General features: G+C 41.0%; 2 protein-coding genes across 2 annotated transcripts in view; one reads left to right on the top strand and one right to left on the bottom strand.

Annotated features, from left to right (window-relative positions):
- The window catches only part of cops4 (COP9 constitutive photomorphogenic homolog subunit 4 (Arabidopsis)), a 64,162-nt gene extending 57,198 nt beyond the window's left edge, over positions 1 to 6,964 (top strand). Inside the window, exon 10 of the mRNA XM_048529468.1 lies at positions 6,183 to 6,964. Coding sequence (XP_048385425.1) covers positions 6,183 to 6,316 — 134 coding nt within the window. The 3' untranslated portion in view covers positions 6,317 to 6,964. The remainder of the gene's footprint in view (positions 1 to 6,182) is intronic.
- Positions 1 to 12,428, bottom strand: part of LOC132209761 (placenta-specific gene 8 protein-like) — a 75,135-nt gene that overhangs the window by 2,937 nt on the left and 59,770 nt on the right. The gene's annotated exons all lie outside the window — the stretch shown is intronic.

Genomic DNA, 12,428 nt, shown 5'->3' with positions numbered 1-12,428 from the left:
TGTGCTGGAGATGGCCCAGGTGAACTGAAGGTTGGTGTGGAAGGTGTTGGTGAAGTGGATGGACTGTTCGAGCTCCACTGGGGCGGCAAGAGGCGCCGCCGATACAGTCATCACTGTAACGGAGGAAGAGGTGGGGTTTGGGGCCTGTGTAGGTGTGGAAGAGGGACTGTTCCATGTAACCTACAAAGAGGCAGGCATAGCTGGGGCCCATGCGGGTGCCAATGGCCACCCCCTTAGTCTGTAGGAAGTGGGAACTTCCACTATACCCGGTGTGGCTTCTCTCCATTGGGGAAACCAAGCGGAGGCTTGGGGAAGGCTTTGCAGAACACCTCCGCTCGGTTCGGAGTAAACAACTGCACCTCCCAGTCGCAAACCATTTCCACTTCCCCTCCCATTCTTTAGATGACATGTCCATCATGGGCCTCCTGCAGTGCCACAATGATGCCACCCGAAGGTTGCAGGAACAGCAACTCATATTCCGCTTGGGAACCCTGCAGCCCAATGGTATCAATGTGGACTTCACCAGCTTCAAAATCTCCCCTTCCCCCACCGCATCCCAAAACCAGCCCAGTTCGTCCCCTCCCCCCACTGCACCACACAACCAGCCCAGCTCTTCCCCTCCACCCACTGCATCCCAATACCAGTCCAACCTGTCTCTGCCTCCCTAACCTGTTCTTCCTCTCACCCATCCCTTCCTCCCACCCCAAGCCGCACCTCCATCTCCTACCTACTAACCTCATCCCACCTCCTTGACCTGTCCGTCTTCCCTGGACTGACCTATCCACTCCCTACCTCCCCACCTATACTCTCCTCTCCACCTATTTCCTTTTCTCTTCATCTTCGGTCCGCCTCCCCCTCTCTCCCTATTTATTCCAGAACCCTCACCCCATCCCCCTCTCTGATGAAGGGTCTAGGCCCGAAACGTCAGCTTTTGTGCTCTTGGGATGCTGCTGGGCCTGCTGTGTTCATCCAGCTTCACACTTTGTTATCTTGGATTCTCCAGTATCTGCAGCTCCCATTATCACTAAACCATTTTGGATATTGATGGTGGGGGGGGGATGACCAATCAGGAACGCTGCAATAGTCAGTTTGGTTGCACTGCAGCTGGCTCTGGGGGATAGCAGGAAAGGGTGAATGTAAACAGGACCTTAATGATAGGAGTTTTGATAGTTAGGGGAACAGAAAGGAGATTTTGTGGCTGTAAATGGGAATCCACAATGGTGCGTTGCTTCCCAGGTGCCAGAGCCCGGGATGTTTTGGAGCAGCTGCAGAACGCTCTCAATGGGGAGGGTGAGCAGCCAGAAGTCATTGTACATGTTGGCACAAATGAGATAAATAGAAATAGGGATGAGATCCTGCTGAGTGATTATAGAGCGCGAGGAAAGGAGGAGGCATCGCACAGCTACAGGCAGCTCGGATTAAGGGAGTCCCTGGAGGTTTTTAGAGGATACAGGAGTTTACTAAAGAAGGAAATCAGGAAGGTGAAAAGGGGGCATAAGATTGCTTTGGCTGAGATTAGGGTGAATCCAAAGAGATTCTTTAAGTATGCTAAAGGAAAAAGAATAACGAGAGAGAGAGAATAGGACCCCGCAACGACCAAAGTGGACATGTATGTGTGGATCCGCAAGAGATGGGTGACGTCCTCAATGAATACTTCTGTTCTGCATTTACCGTGGAGAAGGACATGAAGACTTGGGAAAGTTAGTGGTGATATCTAGGGGATAGCCCATATCACAGTACTGGTGGTGTTGGAAGTAATAGAATGGAAAAAGGTGAATAAATCTCTTGGTCCTGACCAGATATATCCAAGAACGCTGGAAGAGTTAAGGGAAGAAATTGCGGGGGCCCTGGCTGTTACATTTGCATCATCGTTAGCTAAGGGTAAAATCCCAGAAGACTGGAAGGTAGTGAACATTGTGCCCCTATTCAAGAAGGGCTGCAAAGAAAAATCTGGGAATTAGAGCCTAACATCTGTGGTAGGTAAGTTACTTGAGAAGATTCTGAGGGATAAGATATGCATCCATTTGGAAAGACAGTTTGATTAAGAGTTGTGAGCAACGGCTTTGAGGGACTTCATGCCTCACAAATTTGAGTTATTTGATGAAGTGACCAGGAAGGTTGATGAGGTCAAGGCAGTGGACATAGTCTATATGGATTTCAGTAAGGTTCCATATGGTAGACTTGTCTGGAAAGTTAGATCACATGGAATCCAGGGAGGGCTGGCAAATTGGATACACAACTGGCTTGATGGTAGATCCTTGTCTGATTGGAGGCCTGTGACTAGTGGTGTGTTTGGTGCTGGGCTCATTGCTGTTTGTTATCTACTTTAATGATGAATGTACAAAGCATGATTAGTAAGTTTGCGGATGACACTAAAGTAGGCAGCATCATGGACAGTGAGGAAGGTTATCAGAAATTGCAGGATCTTGAAGTGTATCAAAATTGAAGTGTATAAAATCATGAGAGACATTGATAGGGTGAATGCACTCAGTCTTTTTCCCAGGGTTGGGGAATCAAGGACTAGAGGGCATCAGTTTAATTAGGAGGGGAAAGAATACATGGGAACTTTTTTACACTGAGGGTGGTACACTTATGGAATGAGCTGCCAGTAGAAGTGGTTGAGGCAGGTACATTAACAACATTTAAAAGGCATTTGGACAAATACATGGATAGGAAAGGTTTAGAAGGATATGGACCAATTGCAGGAAAATGGGGTTAGCCTGGATGGACATTTTGGTCAGCATGGACCAGTTTCGGCCAAAGGGTCTGTCTCCATGCTGTGGGACTCTATGACTCTGAGTGAAGAAGTTCCTCCTTAACTCATCCAAGTAATTAATTACTTTTGAAGTATAAGAAATAGTCAATTTATACAGCAATAAACTCATTTCAATGGAGTTAATTGAGGAAATAAATATTGCCTTGAACACCAGGGCGGTCACTCCTATGATAACAAAGTGTGAAGCTGGATGAACACAGCAGGCCAAGCAGCATCTTAGGACCAGAAAAATTGACGTTTCGGGCGTAGACCCTTCTTCAGAAATGGGGTGGGGGGGGGGGGGAAGTGAAGAGAGTTCTGAAATAAATAGGGAGAGATGGGGAGGCAGATAGAAAATGGATAGAGGAGAAAACAGGTGGAGATGAGACAGACAAGTTCAAGAGTTGGAGATGGAGCCAGTAAAGGTGAGTGTAGGTGTGGAGGTGGGGAGGACGGACAGATCAAAGGGGCAGGATGAGGTTAGTAGGTCGGACATGGGGGTGCGGCTTGAGGTGGGAGGAGGGCGTAGGTGAGAGCAAGAACAGGTTAGGGAGGCGGGGACGAGCTGGGCTGGTTTTGGGATGCGCTGGGTGAGGGGAGATTTTGAAGCTTGTGGAATCCACATTAATACCATTGGGCTGCAGGGTTCCCAAGCAGAAGATGAGTTCCTGTTCCTGCAGCCTTCGGGTGGCATCGTTGTGGCACTGCAGGAGGCCCATGATGGAAATGTCACCTAAGGGATGGGAGCGGGAGTTGAAGTAATTCGCGACTGGGAGGTGCAGTTGTTTATTGCGAACTGAGCGTAGGTGTTCTGCAAAGCGGTCCCCAAGCCTCTGCTTGGTTTCCCCGATGTAGAGGAGGCCACAACAGGTACAGTGGATACAGTATACCACATTGGCAGATGTGCAGGTGAATATCTGCTTGATGTGAAAAGTCGTCTTGGGCTCTGGGATGGGGGTGAGGGAGGATGTGTGGGGTCAGATGTAGCACTTCATGCGGTTGCAGGGAAAAGTACCAGGTGTGGAGGGGAGTGTGGAGTGGGCAAGGAAGTCACGGAGAGAGTGGTCCCTCCGGAAAGCAGACAAGGGTGGTGAGGGAAAAATGTCTTTGGTGGTGGGGTCAGATTGCAGATGGCAGAAGTGTCAGAGGATGATGAAGAGGTAGATAAGTCTTTGATTTTACATTTCATCTGAAAGATAGTATCGTTGACAATGCAGCTTTCCCTGTGGAGTACCCTGGAGTGTCAACCATGATCCTGTGTGAGACTTTAACTCTCAACCTTTTGGTTCTGAAGCAAAGTTTTTACCAACTCAGTCACAATTTGATCCCTTATGATTTTCAAATATATTGGGCCCAGTTTTGATGACAAAGTAATTCTGATAGTGCTAATGACAAATGCCTTTATTGATGCTCAAATTAGTGAACAGTTTCAGGAAATTAAGAGATATGAGGTAATGGCACAAGATATTAATCTTCAGAGCATGCTTATGCGTTTATTTCATACACTTGCTTCATGTCAATGATATCTTCCCCCTTGGCCACCTAACTATTTTTAAGAACTTCCAATGTTTCCATGTTAATTGTCTGTTAAAACTTACCACATAGTGTTAGGGTAGTAATTTAGAGTGCAAATGCCCTTTGAACAATATTGTTGATACAATATCAATCTCTCTAGAACAGAAAAGAAGCAGTTTAAACAAATCAGTCTCATTCTGTGATGTTAATTCTTTGAGTCTTCAAAATCTAAAATTGTATATTTTTTTCCTCTTTGCCTGAATCCAATATATCTGTCATTCTTACTAAAAACCAAAAGAACTGTGGATGCTGTAAATCAGGGACAAAAGCAGAAATTGCTGGAAAAGTTCAGGTCTGGCAGCGCCTTTGAAGAGAAAATCAGAGTTAATATTTCAGGTCTGCTGAAACGTCAGCTCTGATTTTTATCTTCATTGATGCTGCCAGTCTTGCTGAGCTTTTCCAGCAACTTCTGTTTTTGTTCCCGATATCTATCATTCTTTTTGCACTTTCTGTTCCTGAATGGACTCTTCTGTATCCCTCCTGTCTTCTGTTCCATTGCTTCTTTCTCAAACCTTAAATCCAATAGGTTAAGGACAGCATTCCCTCTAATTTTTTTTCTGTTGTGCAAGTCTCTGAGGTCTGTGCATGGCAGCGACCCTCAGAACTGGAAGTCCATGGCAGACTCAATATACTGATGTGATTGCCAAGTGCAGAACCAAAAGAGGCAGCCCACACATACATGGCGATTGTTTGTTCATTTATAGAATGTGGGTATCATTGGCTAGGCCTAGTTTTATTGCCCAGAGGGCAGTTAGGAATCAACCATGTTGCAGTGGGTCTGAAGTCACATGTAGACCAGACCCGGTAAAGATAACAGGTTCCTTCCTTAAAGGACATTACCAAACCAGATAGGGTTTTCTGACAATTGACAACAATTTCATGATCATCATTAGACTCCTAATTCTATATTTTTACTGAATTCAAATTTCACCAGGGTGGATTTAAACCTATGTCCCCAGGATATTACTTGCACCTCTGGATTACTAGTCTACCGATAATACAACTAGGCCATTGCTGAGTATTAAGTACGTAATTTTCTATGCAGGTTTTGCAGAAAAAAAGTGACCTTAACAATATCGAATGACAGTTGTATATTTATGAAGTTTCATTAAGGTACAGAATGCAATAATACCTTAATTTTTCTGAAGGTGTTCATTGGTCCTGGAAATTGGTTTTCTGCATGTGCAAACAGGAATTATTCCTGTCACAACCTCCATTATTTTTACTTTTACTTTTCACTGCTGTAGTAAGCTTTTAATAAAACCAGTGTTCATGTTCAGCACATGTATAATGTATTAATTCTGAACAGCAACCTTAGTTGCAAAATTGCATATGATTGATTAAAATGATTTAAGTTTTGATGCTCTTTCCCCATTTCTTCTGATACCAGAAAGTTTCCTGGGCTTGCCAGAGATTGGATAACCTTTCTTGGTTGACTGACTGTTGTACAGACAGAGTTTTAGCTGAAGTCAGCTGTTAATGATCAGGACTTGGTGCCTTGACTGCTTTTGTTCCTCCCAGCAGTACTGCTTGCTTGACCAATTGATATTTTCAGAGACAAAGATTTTTGTTAGATATGGGTACAAAGGATGTGGATCAAGGATTGGGAAATGTAATTAAGAGCTATAATATCATAATCTAATTGAATGAGGAATAGGTTGTTCCTAGCTTCCGATGTAATTTGATTGCTTACCCTGCTTCAAATTGTCATAATTAAAATCACAAACCTTCTGTTAGTGAAGATCTGTTACTTCCACACAATGCATTTGTACATCAACATGTTGTGAAGATTGTGTCTGTTGTTATTGGGGTACTAGTACTTGAATAATATATTTTTCTTTTATTCTTCTAGCTCGTGAAGCTTTGCCCACATGGGACAAACAAATCCAGTCCCTTTGCTTCCAAGTGAATAACCTACTGGAGAAGATCAGCCAGGCTGCCCCTGAGTGGACAGCACAGGCAATGGAAGCTCAGATGTCACAGTAGTATCCCCAACCAAATTTATGGAATAGCACCTACCATCAAGATTCAGTGATCCCACATTTTAAATATTGAATTGGTTTCTTCCACAATTTAATTTGCATTTGCAGTTATTTAAGGATGTTTTACAAGAATATGATGTTCATTTCCACCATGTCTGCATTGAATTTGGAAGTATTTTCTTTAGTTGCGCTGGACCCAAAATAGCACCATAGTCGCTGTTTGTGGGATTTCTCTTAGTAAATACAGCAATGAGATTTGTTTCCAGTGAGCTTGGTTGCTCTTTATTGAATTCAAAAGACTGTACCCAGTTTGCTACCGAGCAGTTGTTTAATTAGGAAATGTCAGACCTTTATTTTTGATCCTATCAAACAAAACCAATTGGGATTGTTTCTGTGAATTGTTTGCTGAATTTTGAAGAAAACAAAATGCATTGAAACTATGCTAATGGAATCTGTTCAAGGAAAAAGTCCTTTCTTAAATGAGTTAGTGGCACTAATTGTATCGCTTTGAGAATATCCTCCTTATTTCCATTAATTAAATGTATATTTAAAAAAGCCCCATTGCTATTGTTGTGACAAAAACATTGTTTTGGTTTTATAGATTTTCTTCTTTTTAAGAAAATAAAAGATTGATTTTTCTTTTGCTCTTCAATTTGACTGGATCATATTTATGAATGAAACCTTCTTCCATTATTTCTACTTATGATAGTCTACAAGTTAGATGTAGAGCTTTCCCCACACCACCTGAACAAAGAAACCTACCTCTCTCCTAAACAGAAACACACCTGCCTAATTGTCACTTTCTGCAGCAGGTAATTTTGTTAGCTTTGAATCGGATAGGCAATTCATCTGATAAGAATGGGCTTGCACTGGATTGAGATACTTGAATTCATAACCTTACTCAGCTCAATAAGACAGTCTATTAACCACAGCAGTTTTTTTCTCAAGCAGAGAAACTTCTTAATTTTCTTAAAACAAAATAAATAGTTCATAGAAATGTTAAATGTTGTTTATCAAATTCAAAATTTGTTTTTTCTTATTGTTGTGATTCTCTTGTACTGCAGAAATGTGTCCAAGATTTTATCAGTTCACATTCTTGCAGCAGCAAGCTATTTGTGCATTTTTCAAAGTGAGGAAGGTTATTTACTCAAGATGCTTAAAATGTGACATTCTCCCATACTGTTGTATACTCAGAATAGATACAAATGGATATAAAACAATATAATTGAAAGGTTGATTGTCTCAGTGTCTGTTTAATGATGGGTGTTTTGGTTTTTTTTAAGAAGATTTGATGTTTTAGTTGAAGTCTTGTAAAACAGAGGATTTTTAGTAAGTTGCGAAGCTTCTCATTCTTATGTGCCAGAATTTGTTCTTCTGAAGTGAACATGAAATCAGAGCAGCAAGGGACCTTAGCGGCAACTTTTTCATGCAGAGTGTGGTGCATGTATGGAATGAGCTGCCACAGGAAGTGGTGGAGGTTGGTACAGTTACAACACTTAAAATGCATCTGGATGTGTATATGAATGAGGGGTTTAGAGGGATAAGGGCTAGATGCTGGAAAATGGGACTAGATTATTTTAAGATATGTGGTCAGCATGGACGAGTTGGACTGAAGGGTCTGTTTCCATGCTGTGCATCTCTCTGACTTTGAAACTCTCAACGATTTTTAGTTTAGGCTACTTAGGCAGCAGACCAGCTGCAAATCAGCTATCTGCTGGAACCGAGTCTGCAAGCAGGTTCTTGCTAAATCTTGTAAGGAAACAAAGTATATCCAACTCGTCATGTGACCTCCACTAGTTCAAATTACTTTGGAAATAAATTAGGTAGTTAGTTTGATTATTCATCTTTAATATGATATTCAGAGCCCAGGAAGAGGCCCTGTGACCCATCTAGACTGCATTAGTGCATGATGCCTTTCTAAACTGAAAACCTTATTCCTTTATGTGATCCATATCCCTCTATTCCCTCCTTATTCATGCAGTTGTCAAGATGCTTCTTAAATGTTACAATTGTATCCACTTCCAGCACCATCTCTGCCAGCGCATTCTGGACACTTACCATCCTCTGTGTAAAACAAAAAGTGCCATCACACCTCCATTAAACTTACGCTCTTTTACCTCAAGCCTATGTCCCCTAGTAATTGATATTTTTATCCATGCCTCTCATAATTTTGTAAACTTCCATCAAGTCACCCCTTGTCCTTGGACATTCAAGTGAAAGCAAACCAAGTTTGACCAATCTCTCCTAATAGCTAATACCCTTCAAACCAGGCAACATCCTGGTAACCCATTTCTGTACCATCTACAAAGCCTTCTGGTAGTGTGGCGACCAGAACAATACATGATGTTCCAAATGTTGCCTAACTAAAGTCTATACAGCTGCAACATTTCTTGCTAATTTTTATACTCTGCCCTGACTGATAAAGGCAAACATGCTATATGCATTCTTGATCACCTTATACACTTGTGTTGCCATTTTTTTTTAGAACTGTGGACTGTACTGTACACCAAGATTCCTCTGTGTCGATGCAGTTAAGGTTTCTGTCATTTACTGTATACTTCCCTCCTGCATTAGATCTTCCAAAAATGCATCACCTTGCATTTGTCTGGATTGAACTCCAATCTACCATTTCTTCATCCAAGTCTCCAGTCTGTCTTTATTCAGTTGCATCTTCTGGAAACCCTCTTCATCATCCACAGTTCCCCCAATCTTTGTGTAGTCTGCAAAATTACTCATCAGGTCATTTACGTTTTCCTCCATACATTTACAAATAATATAAACACAGAGGTTCCAGTGTTGATCCCTGCAAAATACCACTGGTAACAGATCTCTAGTCAGAAAAACACCTTTCCACCACTACGCTGTCTTCTACGACCAAGCTGGTTTGGCACCAGTCTTATCAGTTCAGCGTGGATCCCAAGTGATCTTACCTTTTGTATCAGTCTGCCATGAGGGACCTTGCTAAGGTCCATGTAGACAACATCTACTGCCCTGCCCTCATCAATCCTTTTATCACTTCTTCAAAAGCCTCAATTAAGTTTGGCAGGCACAGCCTTCCTTACACAAAACCGTGCTGCCTATTGCTGATAAGGCCATGTTTTGCCAAATGTGAGTAAATACTATTCCTAAGAATCTTTTCCAATAATTTCCCTACAACTGACATAAGATTCCCTGGCCTGTAATTTCCTGGATTATCCCTCTTCCTTCATGAACAACTTTAGTTATTCTCCAGCCCTCTGGGACCTCTCATGTGATGAAAGATTTCATACAGGCCCCAGCAATGTCCTCACCTGCTTTCTTCAGCATTCCAGGAAAAATCCCAGAAGGAATTGGGTCTACCTTAATGCCTTTTAAGATACCCAACACCCTCTTATATTGATATGCCCCAGAACATCAACATACCCCTCACCATCCGCTATGTCCTTCTTTAAGAATACTGATGGAAAGTATTCACGGTGGATCTCACCCATTTCCTCTGGTTCCATGTTTAAATTCCCTCCTTTGGCCTTGAGTGGACCTATCCTGTCCCTAGCTACCTCTCTTGCTCCTTATAGATGGATAAAATGCCTTAGGATTTTCTTTAATCCAGTTTGCCAAGGACATTTCATGGCTCCTTTTAGCCTTACTAATTTTTTGTTTAAGTTCTTTCCTACTTTCTTTGTATTCTTTCAGGGCCTTGTCCAACTTCAATTTCTAAACCGCCGTGCACCGTCTTTTCCTTTTTGATTAAGATGAATATTTGAGATAGCCAGGGTCTTTATATCTGAATGTCCCTCTCAATTTGAGATTATCCTTCTGGATGCCCTTCAGGAAAAGTCTTCAAATCGTGATCAGCCTGCAAGATTGCTCATGTTCACTCTGGGGACTGATGTTTCAATCCACAGAAGATGTCAAGTGACCTTTCGTTGTCAGTTTCTTAAAGTACAGAAGCTAATTTGAAATTAATGGGGTGGGGTACCGTTGTGGGGTATTGTTGCCATTCTGAACAGAGATACAGCTAGTTATATACTGTCAAGAAGTTTGTAAATCCTGGTTGGATGGCAGAGCCCTAGCTTCTAGGAGAAAGTGGAAATAGTTGCTTATCAGGTAGGGAGCTTTTGGTACATATTCTGCTTTAATTTTGCCTATTAGTTTTTCACTGGTGTTGTAGCAAGGTTTCCTGCTCTTGGTCTCCGTTTTAATTAAGCCCTATTTCCTTGTCGTAAATACATAGATATTTTACACCTTTGGGCTGCATTCGCGCATACATGCACTGAATTGTTTTACTTCAGTTTAAATCTAAAAGCTAGTAATGTTGAAATTCTCCTGTTGCTTTAAATATACTAACCCCCGCTATGAAAATTGCATACAATTTGTCCTGGAGATAGCTTATTTCTTTCATGTTACGACTGAACACCATTACAACCTGAAATAACAAGGTGTAGAGCTGGATGAACACAGCTGGTCGGGCAACATCAGAGGAGCAGGAATGCTGACATTTCGGGTCTGGACCCTTCAGAAAAAAGTATTTTTACACGTTAACTCAATAATCATGTTTTTTTAATTCAAGTTCATGAAAGACAAGTCTATAGTCTGAGGAATGTTTAGGTAGGTCTTAAAAATCAGGTAAAGCCTTTATAATGCAGGGACTTAACAAGTCCCTAAGTAGTGGGTCGGCCAAAATAGGGTCATGGTTTTTTTTTCTTAAACACTGTTTTGTTTCACAGTAGCCAATAGATGGTGCTGTAACAAACCAAACAAAAACAAGGAGACTTGACTTTGTCCACTGTTTCTGTGCCAGCTGATCTGTAAAAAAAAATTGCTTCTTATTGATTCCTGATTATTCACTGCAGCACAGTTCAATTGGCCTATTTTAAAATAATGACCTTTATATAGTTTAAAGCATTAATATGTCTATGTATGGTTTAACCACCACCCCCTAAGACTGTAAGCAAAAGCCATGTTAATATCTTCCAATTTATCTCCTGTATATTTACTTCCTCCTTTAGTCTAGGCGAGTATATATTGTTTGGGTATGGTGGAGTGTCAAAATATTCTAACTCGTTTCAGCAGCAAAATATAAATGCCCCAGTTCCTGTTGATCATTTCCTAATTCCTAAGTGTTGTGTGGACATCACAAATATTAATATAATTATAACTATTAATAGGCATTTTATGAATCATCCCATGTTAACTCAATTCTATTAATTGCATTTTAGATTTAGGTTTTATTGTCACATGTGCTCAAGTACAGGATAGATGAGCACCGTGAAAAGTGTGCAATGTCACCACACATTGCACCATCTTAAGTACACGGTACCGAGGTACAAGTAGTTACAGAAGTAAAAAAAGAAAAACGTTAGAAAGTTCAGCAGTACGGCTGTCTTAGTATAAAAGTAGAAAAATAAAATTTAAAAGACATTCATAATTTTATGAATAGTTCATAGGAAATTGGAGGTTAAAAGAATGAGAAGTGACCTGATTGAAACATTTAAAATTCTTATGAAGCTTGACAGTTTAGATTTGAAGGAGAGCATAGGAACAAAACACATGATTTCAGAGTAAAGGATCACCCAATTAAGACAGATGTGAATTTTTTTTCTCTTAGAGGGAAGTGAACCTGTGGAATTCCTTACTGTAGACAACTGTCAAGGCTGGGTTATAAAGTATATGCAAGACTGAGATGGACAGATTTCCCATTGTAATTGGGATAAGGCAGGAAAGTGGAGTTGAAGATTGTCAGATCTTGATGTTTGGTGAAGCAGATTCGATTGGCTGAACAGCTTACTTTTCAGTTCCGATGTCTTTTGGTCTAATTTTTCATTTTTCAGTTTTAATTATCATTCAACTCGCAGAACTCTTGAATGCCATTTATTACATTATCTATCATCTTTGGTTATTTATGTGAATTGGAATTAAAAATTAACTTAATCCAGATACTTGGTGGCCTTGAAGAAGGAAAGCACTATGCCACATTATTATTGTTTTTGCAGAGTATCTATTTCTTGACAGGAAATGGATGTTGTTTGAAAAATATAGACATTTTTAATAGTAATGAGGAAGACAAGTTGATGTCAGTGAAATAGAAATTGGTGAAACAAACTGAGCTAACACCTGGAGAAGAAATAAGAGAAAGA

Source organism: Stegostoma tigrinum, chromosome 1, assembly GCF_030684315.1.
Source record: "Stegostoma tigrinum isolate sSteTig4 chromosome 1, sSteTig4.hap1, whole genome shotgun sequence".
Classification (NCBI taxonomy): domain Eukaryota; kingdom Metazoa; phylum Chordata; class Chondrichthyes; order Orectolobiformes; family Stegostomatidae; genus Stegostoma; species Stegostoma tigrinum.
Note: the sequence above shows the minus strand (reverse complement) of the source record. Positions and strands in the feature narration are given on the sequence as shown.